The sequence below is a fragment of the Amblyomma americanum genome, chromosome 2 (genome assembly GCF_052857255.1).
Source record: "Amblyomma americanum isolate KBUSLIRL-KWMA chromosome 2, ASM5285725v1, whole genome shotgun sequence".
Taxonomy (NCBI): Eukaryota; Metazoa; Arthropoda; class Arachnida; order Ixodida; family Ixodidae; genus Amblyomma; species Amblyomma americanum.
Window position 1 is genome coordinate 179,656,335 of NC_135498.1, and position 19,452 is coordinate 179,675,786.

Sequence of the window (19,452 nt, forward strand, 5' to 3'; positions counted from 1 at the left end):
GTTCCTCTCCTGCTGCTGGAAGTGTTGGCAGTGCCCACCTGGAGGATGTCGTCCTCGGTGAAGGGTGCCCGTGACCGGTGCTCCAGGGCGTACTCGCGATGCAGCAGCTGCAGGCCTGCCTTGAGGCAGATGGACCGCAGCAGCGAACACTTGTGCAGCCGCAGCGCGTCCAGGTACTCGTCGGGGCATGCGGCCGCCGACGCAGCCGACGGGGGCAGCTCCCAGCAATAGTAGGAGCGCAGCTCCCCACGCAGCTGCTCCCACAGGGAGCGCGGAGTCAGCGAAGCCCACTCACTCGTGTCCTGCACTGAGAGCAAGTTGTGCCGCCCCTTCCGCTTGCCCTTCTTGCGGCTGCTCTTCAGCTGTGAGAGAGAGAGGTGCCGGATTGGCAAGGTGAGCGGCAGGTTGTGTGCAGCGAAGCAGAACCTTTCAACTGCGTTTTTCCACGGTAAATGACTTGCCATGCATTTTTTTCTGTACGCCGCACAGATTGCCAGCGACTACGCACTCAAAAGAAGACAATCACTTTGCTCTGCAACGGAATCTCAAATATCAGATCCGCTGAATGCAATGCCATGCTGTTCCTGGATTAAAAAAAAAGAAAAATCAAAGGATACTTCCCTGGATTCACTAGGATGCTTTGATGTGTTTTACCGTAACATGACTAACAGTGAAGGACTGTGTTTGGTCTAATGGACCTGCAGAGCTATGCGAGACTGAAGACTTAATGACAGACTGTCTTGCCTTTGGTCAAGGCTTTCAAAGATTGTTGAAGAGCTTCAACAGTGAGATTCTTTACAAGGGACTCACTAAAGCCCAGTTATCCCTGCCTTAAAGCATTTTGTGCTTCATAATTTGACAATTAATATGCAAATTTACATTCTCTAATTCCCTCAAACACAGTCAAGTTCAGCACACAACATCAAACAGCAGCTACAGTGAAGCCACCAGGAAGGTCCAAGAGGGACAGAGAAGGCCTGTGCACACCTCGTCAGAGGAGACGGGTGCCTGGACGTTGGCGGTGGGCGCGGCCAGGAAGCAGTTGAGGAAGTGGCTGATGGCCGCTGCCAGATTGGTGGGGTCCACACCTTGCAGGTAGGTGGTGAGCAGGTGCTTGGCTGACCGGGTGAGCAGCTCCCCCACCACTATCGCCTGCAGGAGGTTCAGGAAAGGGTGTCAGCACAACAGCGGGCAGCGAGCACACAGTTTCTAATTTGAATATGATGCCTAACGAGGCCGTCACCACACCAAATTTTCAGTTTCACAGGCCAGTTCCTTTTTTCCTCTATTTGGAGACACTGGTCTTAAAACGAAAATTTTTATTATTAGAGATATTGTAATGAAATTAGGTATGCGTATGCATTTCTTCCTCCAGTTTTCAAATATTGTAATTAGCTTCAGCTTATTTCAATTAGTTCTCTACTTATGGAAAAATAACTGAAGCCTAATTAGGTAATTTCTTACGGGTCATTAAGACACTTTCCCTCAACATTTTTTGGTTCCGATTAAAATGTAGCGGTAGACAAAGACCTGCCATGCGGAGCTATGCTATTTATATTGTTATTAACGTACATCATCATATAAAAATGTTCAATCATGTCAATGCATCACAATTCTGGAACATAATTAGCTGTTATCATTGTTTACAAAATTTGATGTTCAACTTAGCCACATAAAAATAGCATAGCTCCACAGTTCAATTCTTTCTGAATTCAATGGTGTAAAATTTATTAAAATTGCACCACGAAAACACAATGAAAAGTTCTGTAAGGCTAGTGACATTGGCAAAAAACATGAACCCGAGAAAATCGCATTTAATGTTTCGACGCTGAATACAAAAAATTTTAGGAGGAACCTTCAACAACGGATTTTATTTAGATGTTTCCTATCTGTTTCCCTACAAAGCAAGACAAAAAGTGTCTTATTAGATCCAAGGAAACATTAATAAAAAAACGTCGAAGGTGTAAGCGTGATGAAGTTGTAAAAAAAATGATTTCTGATGAAGTTATCGGTACATTTTTTTAGAGACAATGGAGTGCAGGGCTAGGGTGTTGAGCTCTAAAGACAATATTTTGAATCCCGAAAACTGTTTGAGAGACCTAGCGGTCCGGAGCCAAGGAGATCTGAGCCCCCACCATGGCAAGCAGTTGGATGGTCGTGAAAAGGACCATTGGGTGCAACGCTCGACACGTCTCCTACTCTGTCTTTGAGACGAACCGCCTGGATGTTAGGCAGTACGCTGCCCTGTGCTGCTGGAGAACGTCTTTATAGCAGTACAGGACTGTAATCTTCAGTTGCTCCCGTTTTGTGCCGCCTTGTCAGTCTCTTTCATATTAGTGCTCTTTAGCCGAGCTCCATTTGCCTTGCGCAAACACAGGGCGTCTTTTTCTAGGCTTCGGCGAACAAGGCAGCCACCAGCAGCATAGCCCAGACTTGCAGTGGTGGATTCATTAGTTGCCCTCCTTCCTTGGTTGTAGATGGCAACAACCTCAGCAGCAGCCCGCTTCACACTTTCCAAAGAAGCATTCCCATCCTTTGAAGCTTGCGTCCAAATGAGAGAGTGCAGGCTCTCACTCGCATTCCAAGTCTCTCCTTCACTGCACCGTGCCAACAGGCTCTCATCGCTGAGCCGTGCAAACACTGGCTCCAAAGCAGCCCCAACACAAGGCGGGAGGGCACTCTTGTGTGGAGGTGGAAGTTCACCATCGGCCAAGGCTCTGTTGAACTTGCACCAAGAGTCAGCACCCTTAGGGCACTTGGAGTGGTTCAGGACATCATCTGTAGAAGTAATGTGCAGGAGTGTAGCTTCCACCGCCTTCTTCATGCCTGGAACGTCATTACTGTTGCTCCTCAGGGCATAGCCGCAGTAGTTGGTGACCTTCTTGACCTTTTCCTGCGTCAGCTTGCCTCTTACGCCAAGAGATTCACCTTGAGCCTTCTTTCTATCAACCAGGTTCCACAGAGCAGTCCCCATTCGCTTATGAACGTGGTTGATGCAATCCTTCTTGTCGATCTTTATGAATCCGTACACTTTTGCTTCTGACACTACGAACGGATGTTTCAAGCTAAGCCAATGAAGTGCCCTCGATTTACACGTCCCCAGCAATGAAAGGAAGCCGCATGAGCAGGCACACTCACGTGCAGGTACTTGAGCTGCTCAACAGGTGCCACCATGTCTGCAAGCCGCCCCAGGTACCGCATGTTGATGCCCCTATGGGAGAACAAGAAAAACAAACAAATCTATGACACTGAGCATGAATAGCAATGCAGTAAAAGCTCGCCAATTCGAACTGCACTGTTGTCCCCGTGCTTAACTAAAGTTAAAACTAATGAAAGTGACTGGGAGGCAGCCGGGTAGTGAGATTGCCCTATTTTTATTCGAGGTCAAAGGCCCATTTTCCAACTATTTCGCCCAAAAAAAAACCCCGCACCAGACCAGGGGAAGGCTTGTACCCATTGTATCACCGGTAGGTACCCAGCAGCACTGGGGATCGAACCCCACACTTCCAGCTCACAATGTGGATGCCCAAACCACCAGGTCGCTGCTTCAGTACGACAGTGATTTTTGACGAAGGTGTGGGCCAAAAGTGCCGACATTAAAAGCGCCAGCCGCAGGACATTTACACACTGCTCGATTCTACAGCCATGTGACCCCCAGCAACAAACACTGCTACACCAATTGGTGGTGCCACTCTTACCACCCCCAGATAGCGGGCTTTTTGGTGTCGCACGATTTCTAGCAATATTTTGCTTCAGTAACAGACTGGCGTCAACTTCATGCTTATCTTGAAGCATTTTGGAGCAGTATTTACACCGTACAGATGTCATTTGTAAATCATAGCACCGTGGCACAACACGTAAGGTAACTTGTGGCAACCACTGCATCTAACTTCACGGAATCGCGATGCAGAGGGCACGAGAAAACCAATGCAAATTTGCAGCAAGCATCAGAGAAAGCCCCTGGTTGTTTGAGAATGCCAGCCACAATGCGAATGTGCCTGATTAGCTGCAGTGATGCCACCTTTCGCATTTGCTGTACAGCAAAAGAAACAGCAATTCATTGAAGGAATCACATTCGACAGGCAACACTCTTCGATGTCATGCAGCTAGCTACTGTGAAACACCTCGTTAAGCATCTTTGCAAAAAGGCATCTATTTAACCAGCTTTTACTGCAACAGTGAGAGAGAAAGAAACCAGGACAATCAACTCAAATGTGCCCAAGTCAAATGTGCCAGTATTGGTGAGTCACACAGTACATTCTGCATCATTTATAATAAACTGCACATCTCCAACCAAAATTTTAACTTCGCCATTCAGCACCTCCCTGCAGTGTGCCAGTGTGACTAACAGCCTAAACCCCCCTCCCCCGCGCCATTCGCGACACAGCTGTTCTTTTCACCCTCCCTCCATACTTAAAAGACGCTAGCTACTGCCCTCAGTCACCCCTGATGAAGGAGCCGAGTCGGCTTCGAAACGTTGGGTTAAAGTTAAAAATTTTGGTTGGAGATGTGCAGTTTATTATAAGTCTTCAAACCCAACCAGACAGGCAAATCTGTCAAAATGTTTAGTTTTCAATCTATTCCGCATCATCCAATGGCAGCCACAGCACCCCAAGATAATTGCCAACACTATGGAAATTCCGCAGTTTAAAAACATGCTTTGAATGAAACAATAAAACATAATATAAACTGCGTTGGCTCAAGAGCAGCTTATCCCAGGCGGCAGCATTATGAACCCGTTCCTTCGATGCTTCATTACAATCACAGGAAGTGGAAGCAGCTTCTTGGATAGAGATTATTCCAGCCTTGGCAACTCACCGACTGTGCATGGCTTCGCTGAGCGTAATGCCGTCAATAGGCGAACACGAGTGCTCCGCACAGTCTTTCACCTGCACCAGGGAGAAATAATAGGAATGAATAACTAATGCAAGATCACTTTGCTCATTAAAAAAAAAAAAATCCCAATACGCTACTTCTTTTTGTTACATTAAAGAAACGAATGCTTCCAGCTAAATATGGCATTTTTAAAACTGCTTATACGAGGGTGTTTCGAATGAAAACCTTAAAAGTTCCATAAAATTTCAAAAAGTTGTGCGATGAAATTGGTAGGTGGCAAAAGTGTTCCTTGAGGTTCACGAAGTGACTGAAAGGTGGCAGAGTGATGCTACAACGCAGGAGAAGGCAGCACCGCCCGCAAAAAGATGGCCGCCCCACTGTCAACATGCACCATAATTGAGCAGTGATCTGTGAGGAGTTTTTTGTGTAATGAAGGTGTCAAACCAATCGAGATTCATCGCAGAATGACAGCGCAGTACGGTCATTCGTGTCTGTCGTCTCAGCAAGTGTACGAGTGGCGCAGAAAGTTTAAAAAGCTTTAAGTTTAAATCCTCCACTGCTTTTGTGGAGGATGCTTCAAGACCAGGACAGGCTCACCATATAGTGACAGATGAAAATATTGCATTAGTGGAGGAGCTTGTAAAGGAGAACAGACTCGTTCTCCTTGACTAATTTTGGAGCAGTACGTGGATAGGGGAGAGACGTTAACCAGTACTTCATGTTCAGACATGCCGAAAAATTTTCCCCACCCTGCAATCAAGAGCAAACGAAGTGGACTTCTGACTACTGGAGTAGTGCTACAGCATGACTACGCACGACTGCATACAGCCCGTAGGACATCTCAGGCCATTCAGGCAATTGAATTTCAGCATCTGGTACATCCTCTTTATACATCAGACCTCGCTCCTAGTGACTCATGTGTTCGGTGCACTCAAAGAAGCAATGGGAAGCAGGCATCTCAGAAGAGACAAAGAGGTGAAAACTGCGGTGCATGACTGGCTGCACACACGACCAAAAGAATTTATCTCATCGTGGTATCTATGCATTTCCGAAGTGGCGGAATACATGGATTCAACGTCAGGGAGACTACGTCGAAAAATGACATGCAAGTTCTTGTTCATTGTTACAATTAAAAAATTATAGCAATTTTAAGGCTTTCATTTGAAACAACATCATATTTGCTTCATGCAAGAAAATTATGTAACAGGAATCAATTAAATAAGCAAAAAGGCAGCACTCAAATTTGGTTACCCTGTGACTTGCAGTGGCCACTGCTTGTCAGTAAAATTATGAGGCCGCTAAAGGCCGCAGAGCCCCACTTAGGATAAAAACCCAAGTCCCCCCCCCCCCCTCCACCGTACTTACAAAGGCGGGCAGTTGATCAGCAACCAAAAAGTCGGCTGCCTCGATGACTAGACGACGCTGCTTCTTTAGCTGCTCTTCCTGCAAGAGGAACAACAAAGGGGGCTCAGGCATTATTATCACACTAATCACAGTAGTTTATTTTAAAAAAAATCACTGCTCAGCACACTGGACAGGAATGCACACACTGACGCAATCCACACAACTGTGCATGGCGCACTACCAGAGGACAACACAAGGAAGCGAAGCATGAAGGGAGGTTGTCAAGACAGTAAGCAAAATATGCTACCCATAGCCAATATTGGGCAACACCAAACACTGTGTTGGCAAGAGTGCTGTAGCAGGTGTGACTGATGATTGATAATCATTTTATTGCAGGTCCAGTAAACATGCTACTTGTAAGTTGATTTTGTGAAGCATGGAAATATTCCCCAACTCTGCACTCATGAGCAACACTGAGTGGTACATAAAAAAAAAAAGTAAGTCTGTCACAAGACAACAGTCAAGCACGGGACAGCTAGTCCGAGGCTTTCACCCTACGAACTGGGATAACTAAGGTGGCTAGCAGAAGAAGGGGCTGTCTAGGTTGAATTGGCTCACAATTAAAGGTACAAAATGGTGTTGCTCAATGTGTCTGGCAGTGTCTTGTGTATCAAAGCAAAGAAAAGAGTTCCACCGAATACACTGGACCAGAATCAAGCACTGAGCCGATAGTGACAACACAAGAGTGCCCACACATAATGCTGGTCCACCTTCTAAGCAAGCTTTGTTGTGTCTTTTGAAGGACGGGCAAGTGAGCGAAAGAAATGAGAGACAGAAAGCAACACAAACAGCAGGAGTGTACTATGCCTGCACTTACATCACCAGCGTGCTTCACCCCAGGAGAGAACACGTCAGGGTTGAACCGGATGTCAAACTCTGCGGGGAAATAAAAAAAAAATTACAACTGATTAGGGCTTTTCATGAATGGTGGGAAAAATGCTGCCTTCCAGCCCAACTGATGAGGTTCACACGCAGGGAGATAGGCCACTCGGCACAAAGAGTAGTAAGCAGTGGGTCCAAGTTATGATGCCCCGAAGTGACACTGCGAATGTTAGCTGTACGCAGCAACAGCTTGCACACAGCCTAAAAATTAAGGGCCTAATTGGCCATTCATGTCCTGTCAGCTACACGCACACACTCAGTGGTGATGGCACTATACCACTAATTTTTGAGCTGAACAGCAGCATAGTGCAGCCAAACAAGATGGAACCTGAACAGTTTGTCATGCAGCACCATCTCAGGACTGAGCCCAACAGAATTTCAGCTGTTCTCCCTGAACAGGACAGAAAGTAGAGCACGATAAGATTGTGCTTCTCTTTAGACATACCAATTTTTTTTAAAGGCAGAACGGAATGCGGAATGACAAAGAAACTATTCTGTCCAGCAACAACAGTCCAGATTCAATTTTTTTTTTCTTTTTGCCAGCCAATACACATACCAAGCAACTTGCAAGGAACCTAGAGTGATCTGCAAAAAAGAGATCTGCAGCACAACTTCCTGATGTTTGATAAAGTGTCTTAGAAACAGAGGATACCTGGGTGACAGGTGCAATGGGTTTGCAGAAATGTTCCCCTCAGATCCAAGGCCAGATAACAGATAACCATCTGTTCACTCAGCTACATTGAACACCCAGCATCCACTGTTGTATTCATTACAAGAAATTCCATGGATAGCAGATGCTTACAAGGATAAGCATACAACAAGGACAAGCATAAACAAACAAACAAACAAGCTACAGTAGAATCTCGATGATACAAATTGCGCGGGGTGAAGACAAATATTTGCATCATCCGAAATTTGCATTATCTAAAACAAACAAAATTCGTATGCAGAATATACGCAAATCTGTTTTCAGCTAAAATGGTGACCGCGCACCAGCACTGACTTGCAATGCCGGCACTTGCTGGTCATGAGCCACCGCTCACTACTAGTGGTCCCGGGGTTGGCAATGTATGGGCAGCAAGTACCGTATTTACTTGCGTAATGAACCCACTTTTTTTCCAGAAAAGTTGACATCAGTTTGGGGGGAGGGTTCATTACACGGGAAAAAAAGTTTCCAACAGATTTTTTTGGAAGGGTCGAGGTTTCATACATTTCCTTCCTTCCTTCTGTCATCAACAAATGCACCAACAAATGCACGCGCTCAGATGGTTGGTGCCACTAGTGTTTAGCATTGTTCAGTTTGACCCGATCCAGCAATTTTGTGCTAGTGGGGGGGGCCAATAGCAGCTGAGATAACGGGAACAGTGTCTATTGCAAGCGTTCAAGCCTTAGCTTAAACACAACCTCTTGGCACTCTGCCAAGTTCGCCCAGCACACGGCACCCCTTCCCTCTCCCCCCCAGCCCTCGGCAGGAGCTCTCCTCAAAATATAGAAAAAAAAAATACAAATGATGTTATGGGTGGAAGGCTGCTGCCAAGGTCTGCGCTGGCTGTGAAGGGCAGCGAAAACTGAAGAACTGGCTAGGCTGGAAAACAAGAAAAGTAAATTCTGGCCCACAAAAGTGGGGGTGGGCTCATTATGCCAGTGGTGTAAGCACAGTACTTGGCGCTGCTCTGGAGGCTGCCCTCATGGCTCATGCATTCACATGAACAAGTGGGGCGGGGGGTTGTTCACAACATCAGAATTTCTGCCCATTGCACACAATACACTCTGACCAGGCATTTTGCAAATTTTTATCATTCCGAAATTCTTATCAGCCAGGATTGAATCACTGATACTCTACTCTAGTTGGCTTTCATCACAGCATTAAAACAGCGCCTAAGAGGAGGATAGACACAGCACTGCATGTCCAGTCCTTGCCCTCGTCCCTGCCGCTGCTTTAGTGCCACTGAAAGCCCGCACTCAAGCTGCGTCAGACGGTGTGTGGCAAAATGAGGAGGCTGTCGAGGCTCTCACCAGTGTCCTTGAGTGAGCCAACACCACGGGCTGCCTTGGCCACCACATCCTTCTGAGTCTCAGCTGCACAGAAACAAATAATACGCAATTCAGCAAACAAGACTATAAGCTACCCAATAACACCCCCATTTCTGATTGATTAATTAAAGCAGTCTGCTCCCCTTTTCAGACACTTCTGATGAACTACGCCCCCCATCAAGAATGACGGGCTTCTGAGCATTGCTCTCAATTGATGGTGGTGGTACTAACGAGGCAACACTGCAACAGGAGTTCGCAAGTGTGGCAGTGCTATAGGAAGGCAGGAGAAAAATTCTCTAGGGAACAATTTTTAGGGCACATCAGTCACCTGCACTTCAGAGCCAGGAGCCACTGACCGTACTAGTGAGGCGGGTGTCCCAACTATACTTTTTGCGACAAGCACAGAATTTTTGAGAACTGACATGACATGAAGCAATATCCACCTGGCAGGACTTTTATCTATCTCATGCACTGCCACTTTGTAGCGCTGAAGCTAAAGAGCTCCAATAACGAAAGAAGGGGCGAAGCTGGAAGAGCTATTTGCCGAGCACCTTACCCACGGATGACACGCCATTGGTGACGTGGTTGTCACCATTTGTGAGCCGCTCAGTCGTCTTCCTGATCTCCCCTGGCAACAGAGGTGCCTCTGCCGTCTCCTGCTTCTCGACATCCTTGTCTGGGGAGCCCTCCTTGGAGCCCTCCTGGAAGACACAGGGCTATACTCAGTCCACAGCTAGGAAAGTGGATGAAGCAGAGCTGCACTGATTCATCGTGCTTCACTCAAGGTCTCAGTAGTACTGATAAAAAGAACACTCCACCTCTATTTGACCCTGTTCTCTTTGAGTAGTCTTTCATGCTACGATAAGGCAATGGGTGTCAGACTCTTGTGGAGAGTCACACTGAAACTGTCATACAAAGATCAACAACAAAAAGTGGATTCCTATGAGTGCACTAAATGTGTGAGAGCAGTTAAAGAGCTTAAAAGAAATTACACAATGTTTACGCTATTGCTGCATAAATCCAACTGAGTGAAAGCTTGTTCAGCATTTTAGCCACAAATCAGATAACCTTCGCTTGGTTACATCTACCCGCTTAAAATCTACTTTCTACTTTCCCTTCACTGTCCTGAAGTCCCAATGCCTTGGGTAAATCAGCCCCGCTGCTGAAGCCCTTTACAGAAAAGTATCAAGATTGCTAGTGCATAGCGCCCCCTGGTGTCTTGATGCCTCACAATGCTCCATATACAGTCGCCAACCAATTTTTCGGACTCAGCGGGACCCGGAAAATGGTCTGAATAATCTAACAGTCCTAAAAATCAATAAACTTCAAAAAAATAACTTCTCTATGAAAAACCGGCTTTCAAAATAGCGAAAATCACTGCTCCCCATGTTCCACCTACAAGCGATAATATTAGACTGTATGTGACCCATAGTCATGCTTTTGTCTTTTCCACGTCCTCTCATGCCACGATACCAGACATCGCGGCGCGGCCGCAAATCAAGCCGCGATCGAATGCACCCATCGTGCAAAGCAAGAACAGTCAGCTTGCATGGGGCAATGACGCTCACGAAGATCGAGAGGTAACCCATAGGAAGATGCGAGCGGAATCCAGCACCTCCGGGTGCACCCCCCCTCCCCCCCATCCTTTCCCCCCCCTAGCACGTTTGCTGCCCCGCACCACGGGTAGTGTCATCCAAGCCGCGACGGATGCTGCAGCTGTCCCACCATACCATTTTCAGTGTGACCGCGCGCTCTTTGTAGGCCATCTCTGTGGAAACGGAAAGCATCCCATTATCTCGCATGCCAATGATGAAGAAGAAATAGCCAAGCATATCCAAGCCAGCCCGTCCAATTCAGTCCATCACCGCCTGCCACCCGCCGATTCCATTTAAATTCAAGATGGCGCTTTTCACGGCGGCGCAGAGTGAGTTGGTTGTCACAGCGATGCCCGCACGTCTATACTAGGTCGAATAATGAACTTTCGGTTGAAAAACGACCTCCACAGTATTGTTGTTATCTGTTTTCGTCTGAAAAATTTAACTTTTAGACCCCACAAAGTCTGAAATATCAGTCATGAAAATGTACACGCTACCATGAGGTGCGTGACGGTTCCTCAGTGAAGTTTGAAATATCACGCAAGTCTGAATTATTGGAGTCCTAAAAATCGGTCGGCTACTGTATCCGTGTCCCGACATCACTCCCCTATCACATCACTTTGTTCATGCAACCTACCCCAGCACTTGTACACATGCCTACGGTAACTCATTCACGTCTTGCATGTGAAGGGACGCTAAGTACAATAGAAGCTGGCCTGTATCAATAGCATGCTGTGTCCTAATAACAAAGAGATCCCGCTCACTGAAAACAGAGCTGTTATAAGTTATCAAAGACCGAAAAACAAAGTGCAGGTGTCGTCATCAGCGGCCAATTTTGCAAGCAAAAATGCATGCATTGACAGCGATTTTAAGGCACACATCCCAGAGGTTACATTACATCACCATTCACTTCGAAATTATGGCAACCTGTCGTGTTTGATTAGGACATCACGAGTTTGAATTGAATGCCAGGAAGGTTTTCAAATTCAATTTGCTCAGTGATAAATGCCTCTTTTGTTGATGAATGTCAAGACGGCCACAAAGAGCCAGAGCATCGATCTTTACCAAGAACGATAATTGGATGGAGGTGTCCCTTAAAAACATGACAGACTGGTGTAGAGAGTGGTGTGCGAGCTCACACAATCCTCCCTCCCTCCCTCCCTCCCCAACTTCTCCCTCCACCTTCCCAGAGCAAGCACTTTACTTCCTCGCATCCTCCTCCTCACCCTCTCAGTTTACCGTAAAAACCCACGTATAATACGAAAACCAAATATACTACGAGGTGAAGTTTTAGAGACGCGAAATGGCAAAAAAAAAAAAAAGTTTCACCTGCATATAATACGAGTGACGATTTCTCAGAGAAGTCATTTATTCAAATCGCATCCCGCACTTCCCTTGAATCACTTCCGTCTTCAGCAGCGCTTTCTTCTGACATTTCTTTGTCCAACAAATCCTCCCAAATGTACTCATCTTCTGTGCCATCGAGGGCATTCAAGATGCCGCACTTCTTAAAAGAACGATGTACAAGATCTTCTGGGATGGCCGCCCACGCATCCACGACCCATTTGCACAGCTTCGCCGCATTCCGCTGCACGCGTAAATGGCTTCTTTCTGTCGTCGCCATCCATGAATGCTTCCCTCAGTGACACCAAACTGCTTCTCGGCCGCACTGTTGCCAATGTTCTCTGCAGCTAAAATCACTTTTCACTTGAAAGCAGCCAAGTACTGTTTTCGAGACCCTGACATCTTGCTCCCAAAAAAACATCCACTTCACGAAGCGTGGCTTACATGTGAGCACATGCGTTGTCAATGGGCACATGGCATACCACGACCCCCGCGGCACACCTAACGGATCAACAACAAAGAAACTACATCGTGATGTCGCTTGTCAAGAGTAACGAAGCCAAGGCGTAGCCACTCACCAACAGCAAAACCAAGCTATAGCCATGCCGCAATAACGAAATCAAAACTTAGGGCAACTTCGAAAATTTTTGTTCGGATCAGCAAATAGTACAGTGAAAGATCGTTAATTCACAACTCGTTCATTCGAAGTTTTGGATAATTCGAAATAGTCATCGTGGTGCGGTCCGCAGTGCATAGAAGTCTATGCGCGTAACAGCTCGTTAATTACTCAAAAATTGGCGCCGCCACCCATAATTTGAACTGCGCGCCGCCAAGCGCCGCTGTTGAAAACCATCGTTGGAAGCTTTCACGGCAGGACAATAGATGGCACAACCATCGAGGCGCCGCAAGGGTGCTGGAACAAGTACTAACCAGTCTTTCCTGCCGGGACTGCTTCGAGGAACGACGTTTTAGTGTTTTAGCCCTCGTTTTGCACGCCGCTTGCTGTGAGCTAATGTGCCCGCGAGATGTGTTCGCGTGGGAGATACTGCGCCAAGACGGTGAAGGAGAAAGTGGCGATTTTACGCGAGGTGGATGAACGGAAGGCCAGCAAAGTGGAAATCGCGAAAAAGCACGGGATTCCACCAAGCACGTTGTAGACCTACGTCCGAAATAGGAAGGCCATCGAGGATGCCTACGAAGCCGAAGATTTCGCCAGCAACAGAAAAAGGCTCAGATTAGCCAAGTATCCGGAAATTGAGACCGCTGTGACGTCGACGAGGACGAGGACGAGGAGCAAGAGCCCGTGCATCCGTCCGCGGCAGAAGTTATGGGAGCGCTGAATGTCGTGCGCCTTTTCTTCAGCTTTGAAGAGGGGGAAGAAGACTCCCTGTGTCGCATTCGCGCGCTAGAAGACCGAGTGACTACGGTAGCCCTCAGAGAGAAGAAGCAGAAGATGATAACAGATTGCTTTGCTAAATAAATGTTTTTCGTGCCCTCCGGGCATCAAACGCGTCCATTTTTGCTCACTTTCATAAGTTCTAATTTTGGTTAATTCGAACTGGCCTGGCGGCCCAGTGGAATTTGAATTAACGAGCTTTTACTGTACGAGGCAGAAATTTACGACGCTAATTATGGGAAATAAACCTCGTATTATATGCGGGTTTTTACGGCACTCTATCCACCCTGTCCCGTCTGCACAGTGCTGCCCCCTCCCCACTCCATCCACACTTCGCTGTCTCCGGCAAGGTCTAGCAGCTTGACGTGGGTCACGCATGGCTCCTTTACATAATGCCTCCCACAAAAAGACTTTTCAGTAAAAAAAAGAAGGATTAGGCATGCAAGCCAATGACAGCCTCAGAAAGAACAATCTAACGAGAGCCACTCAAGATGGCGACATGATCATGTGGCCAATGAACAGCAGGAAACCATACGGTGCACCTGTAAGCGATAGTGCACACAGGTGTGGTATGCATATGCGACTGTTTGAACATTACTGCTTCGATAATCACGAACCAAACACTAGGCCCAAACATGTGTTGCAGCGCGAACCACAAGAAGGCACGACGACAGACAGAGTGAAAAGAGCGCTGACTTCCAACTATTTATTTTCCTGATAGGCCACGCATTTATACACATTTGAACCTTCAGCAGGAAAGGGCAGGCAAGCAATCAGCATGAAAGGCATAGGAGATTAGGACAATCACCATCGATCCAGAAACTTCAGCTCTTTCTTGGTTAGAACAACTGATGGCATGCTTACACACCTGTCCTCTGCACGAGCAATACTTGCAGCCTCGATTATCTCCCTAACACACTGATCATTGTGTCGAGCAACGATTGTGCTTTTTTGGAACGCAGGCGCGCAAGGTTTTCTGCGGCGACGTGCAGACTCATTGCCACAATTACGACAGTGCGTGCTAAGATGGCCCTGGTCACCATCATTTACATTCTTGTTGTGTTCTTTCAATCTGGTATTTATGCACCTGCCGGTTTGTCCAATGTATTCGCGTCCGCAGGACAACGGAACGCGATATACGACACCATCGTCGCAAGTGACAAACTGATTCTGGTGTCTAATCATGCACGATTTTTCCTTTTTGCTGTAGCACGGGTTAGTCTTCTTGCACAGAACTGATAGTTTGAGTGGGGCCGAAAACACAACATTAACGCCTACGCGCTTTCCAATCTTCTTCAAGTTGTGGGAAGTCTGGTGGATATACGGAATGACTGCCACTTTTTTGCGTGCATGCGGGCCTGTCACGGCATTCTTTTCAGATTGCCGGACGTTTTTCATTTTCTGGAGCAAGCCCTCGGCCACAGAAACCACAAGGGCCTCCGGGTACCCTGCGTCAGACAGGCGTCTATTTTGCAGGGCTAGACTTTCTTTGATCATATGGTCGCAGGACTTAGTCAGGGCATTTACAAAACAGTGCTTTACAACGCTGCGCTTCACAAGCTTGGAGTGGGCAGACACAGCGGGTAATAAACCTTTTTTCCCCCGTGGTTCATACCCCCAACAAACATGGTCTTTGCAAAACTTTAGTCTTAGTTCCAAAAATCTAATGGAATTGTTGCTGGGCAGTTCATGCGTCAAAACTAAAGGTGCTAAGTTTCGCTTGAATGTGTCAAGCACGTCTTCGGCTGTTACATGAAAATCCGCATTGGTGTTGTCAGTTATGATTAAAAAGTCATCTACAAATCTAAAGACTTGGACAACACTTGTACCTTCGAGACATCTTTCAATCATTCTGTCATGCATGGCTAAAAACAAGTCGCTAAGGACCGGGGCAATACATGATCCAATGCATATTCCGCATTTTTGCAGGTAAAAACCTTTGTCCCAGGTGGCAAACGTAGATCGCAGGTACACATCAAGCAATTCTAGAAAGCCACTAACATGTAAACCACAACTGTTCTGGAACGAAACGGCACCCATCCTATCAATGGCCTGTTCAACACATGATAGCAGAGCATCATGCGGCAAAGAGTAAAAAAGGTCTTTTACGTCTATGGAAAAGGCAGATACATTTGCAGTCTTATGCTGCCGCAAGTATTCAACAACCTGTTTGGAGTTCCTAACAAGGAATGGGTCTTCAATTGTTAGCATGGCCAACTTATCCTGCAGAAAAAGAGCTAAACATTTCTGCCACGTTTCCTTTTCTGAAATAATCACACGAAGTGGGCAGCCATCCTTATGTGTTTTTGCGGAAAAGAACATGTCTAAACAATTGTGGCAATGAGCCTGCACGTCGCCGCAGAAAACCTTGCGCGCCTGCGTTCCAAAAAAGCACAATCGTTGCTCGACACAATGATCAGTGTGTTAGGGAGATAATCGAGGCTGCAAGTATTGCTCGTGCAGAGGACAGGTGTGTAAGCATGCCATCAGTTGTTCTAACCAAGAAAGAGCTGAAGTTTCTGGATCGATGGTGAATGTCCTAATCTCCTATGCCTTTCATGCTGATTGCTTGCCTGCCCTTTCCTGCTGAAGGTTCAAATGTGTATAAATGCGTGGCCTATCAGGAAAATAAATAGTTGGAAGTCAGCGCTCTTTTCACTCTGTCTGTCGTCGTCCCTTCTTGTGGTTCGCGCTGCAACACATGTTAGATATGAACCAACTAGCCCGCCAAGCAACCATACTAGGCCCAAAGTGGGCCCAAAACAATGGACTACCGCAGTCTTTAGGTGAAGGACTGAAGGCAACGATCAAAGTCACTACAGCGCAGAAAGCACCGCACTTGGCCCATTATACAGACATGTGAAGCATCGGAGACAGGCGCACCCAGGCAAACAAGCGGCAGTTATCAATGTTAATTTCGCAATTACCAGAAACAGTAAAAGCGGCTTATCGAAGGCTTTCGTCACCAACACAGGGAACTGAGTGTATCTTCATATGCTGAAAAAAATTATCGGAACATTGTGCTGAACATTACTGCAACAAAAATGGCCACTGCACAGGAACTGCATGGGCCTTCCTGACCAACAGAACCAGCCAGTTTTAGACAACAGTGTGCTCCAGCATGCGCATTAGTTCCATGACGTAATTTCCTTTTCTCCACTCCTTTACATCCTCACTTCCCTTCCAACAGGAGTGTGGCAGCAACAGCAGTAGCAGAGGCAAGCTGTGTTCTCACACCACCACAGCTGCAAATGCAGCAGACTCAGCAGGGGTGCAAGCACAAAACAGAGACGCCGCTAATAATGACTACTATTGCGCCAATCGGCAGTGTGGACAGGGCACTTTTCTTTCTTTTTCTCGCCTTTCTTATATATGTCACACTCGCAAGATCTGATACTGCCTGGCACTGCAGATGCTATAATCTCAGCCAGACAGCTGGCATCCCCACCGTTCGATCTCAATCTGCCAGCTTCATAAATCGACACCTCTACGGCTGTGACCTGCACAACCTGACCTAAACAAGACGGCTGCTCTTGTCAAAATGCTGGTCAGTGTAGCACGGCTTCCCACCCTCCACTAGTTTTGAGAATTTCCCCCTTCCCTCCTCCCTTCTCCAATGACTCACCTTGGCTTCTTCCTCGCCCTCCTTAGTGATCTGCTTCTTTTCGAGACTTCGCAGGTGGAAAGCGGCCAGCTTCATGAACAGGACGTACCGGGCACTGGAAGCACACACAGACACAGTCAGAACACATTTGCCACTGCTGTACAGGTTACGCAGGAGCCAAAAATACTCTCAACTGGCAAGGGCTGACACTGCACTTGCTACACGATAGAACCCACCACCCTGCACGTGTATGGGTGGTCTCGCGTGACCAGTTTCGATGTCACCATCTGCTTAGAGCTAGCCACCTCCGGCACAAAGCAGATTGCTGAAGGGGTCTCCACAGAGTGGCATGCTTCTACCAGCAGCACATCAGAACAAGTTCCACACAAATCAGATCAATAGGATTGTCAAAAATGAATGAGGTATACTGTAGAATGCTTTTGTGGTGTTAAAAGAACTGAAAGAGAGATTAAAAAGGTCCAGACTGGCACACCAGGAAGTGCTGCTTCATCGAGACTACATACTGGCCCACCTACCGACCATCATAATGGCAGAATTGCGTGAATTAAGCCTCAATCAAGCGATCTTGTTTCCAGACTTGAAACCCTGGCCGTCACTGCCATCATCACTGCGACCAACAAAGTGCATTTCACGGCACTCACGCATTTGAAAAAATCGGGAAATTTGATGGACCATGTGTGTACCGTTTCAACGAAAACTGTTAGAAAAAATGCCCACCTCCCCCTACCCCCCTTCACATTTTTACCAGACTTGCCAGACACATTACCCACTTTGGACCAATAAACTAGTATACCGGTGAAGCTTAGTAATATCACAAGGGTAAGCCAACAGGCATAAAAAAAGCTGATCACACTGAACAACAAAGCAGGAGTGCATGCATGCACAAGGCCCTGGTGCTCCCCTTTCCTCAAGCCCACTCACTCGACAAATGCGTCGATCAGCTCTTGGCGAAGACAGCAGAGCTTGTGCTTGTGCTCCCGTGGATAGCCCAATGCACGGGACTCCTTGCACAGCTCCACACCATCCACTGCAGCACAAACAGGGCACACAACACAGTTTACGCAAGACAAACCCCAAGAACCCAACAAATCCACAGTCACAAAACAGTGGGAATAATTTCTGTGAACTGCTCAGTTCCATGTTTACCTGTCATTGTTTACAAACTGGCATGACAGAAGGCTGCTATAAAGCTAAATGATGGCTAGCTTTGAAATTGTAATGTTCTGTTCAGTTACTTTTAAACCACCACAACCCTAATTTTACTTTCATCAAATTCAGACATCAGAGCATCCCGAAAATATTTTGGAGCAGAGTTAAACTGAAAAATAAACATTCGGACAGATTTGACTGTCTAGTTGGGTTTGAAGGCTTATAATAAACCCCAACACATCTCCGACCAAAAACTAATTTAAAACCAACGTTTCGGAGCCGGCTCGGCTCCGAAACGTTGGGTTTTAAATTAAAATTTTTGGTTGGAGATGGTGTCAGGGTTAATTATAAGATATAACCTTAACTTAGAGCCATGTGCACTAGGCGGGCAGAATTTTAAGATCAACATCCACCAACTAGCCCAAATGTCTACTGTAGTGCCCAGAAAGCCATCTCAAAAATCACATTAAAAAATGCGCCGCCTCCCAAGCATAGCATTCAACTAGCTCTGCACATTATAATGGAACGCCTTCTAATCCATCAAAATGTCAGACAAATGCCACTGCTAACACATTCCCTCCATAGCTTCAATATTCAACAACTTCACAAGTGTATGAAAGTGCAGCTTTGGTATGCCTGCCTGGAATCTGGATGAATCAGAAACTAAGTCTGGCCAGCCATAAAGGATAGCTTGGAAGTTGTATCCACAAAGCAGCGAGCTAATGCCTGCTGCTTCAAGGACAATCAGAGACTTCACAGAATGCAGGTAGCTTTCAATCCACACTTCAGTTCATGAGGAAAGCTATGCCAGAGAAATGCATAAGCTGACAACCATCCAATTAAGCTCAGAGAGACAAAAAGGCTGCCAGTTCAATTCCACACTTATCTGTCCTAGTGTCTAGGGCATCAAAGCAAGGAATAAAAGCTCAGAAGCACTCTTGCGACCTGTTCCAGGCACCAGGATTAAAGCAGCAGCAACAAATTGAGTGATCCATAAGGAATGCATGCATTCCGAGATGGCGTAGGTGCAGTCAAGGGACAATGATCTAACACACTTGGCCTCCTCATGTCACCAGCATACTCTCCCTTGCTTCCACATTAACATGAAAGCACTGGCAGCAACAAGCAAATGTATGTTTCACAGAAAGCAGTTTTAAAACTTGTTGCTTTGGCTTTCAACAACAGTG

At 46.6% G+C, this 19,452-nt stretch overlaps 1 protein-coding gene across 2 annotated transcripts in view; it reads right to left on the minus strand.

Moving 5' to 3' along the window:
• clu (clustered mitochondria protein homolog) overlaps positions 1–19,452 on the minus strand; it is an 84,214-nt gene that overhangs the window by 19,340 nt on the left and 45,422 nt on the right. For both annotated transcript variants that reach the window (XM_077655538.1, XM_077655537.1), the window contains exons 16-25: positions 18,038–18,143; positions 17,117–17,210; positions 9,713–9,857; positions 9,139–9,201; positions 7,058–7,116; positions 6,202–6,279; positions 4,819–4,889; positions 3,139–3,211; positions 988–1,152; positions 39–362 (exon numbers count right to left, since the gene is read on the minus strand). In XM_077655538.1, the coding sequence (XP_077511664.1) occupies positions 39–362; positions 988–1,152; positions 3,139–3,211; positions 4,819–4,889; positions 6,202–6,279; positions 7,058–7,116; positions 9,139–9,201; positions 9,713–9,857; positions 17,117–17,210; positions 18,038–18,143 (1,178 nt within the window). The remainder of the gene's footprint in view (positions 1–38; positions 363–987; positions 1,153–3,138; positions 3,212–4,818; positions 4,890–6,201; positions 6,280–7,057; positions 7,117–9,138; positions 9,202–9,712; positions 9,858–17,116; positions 17,211–18,037; positions 18,144–19,452) is intronic.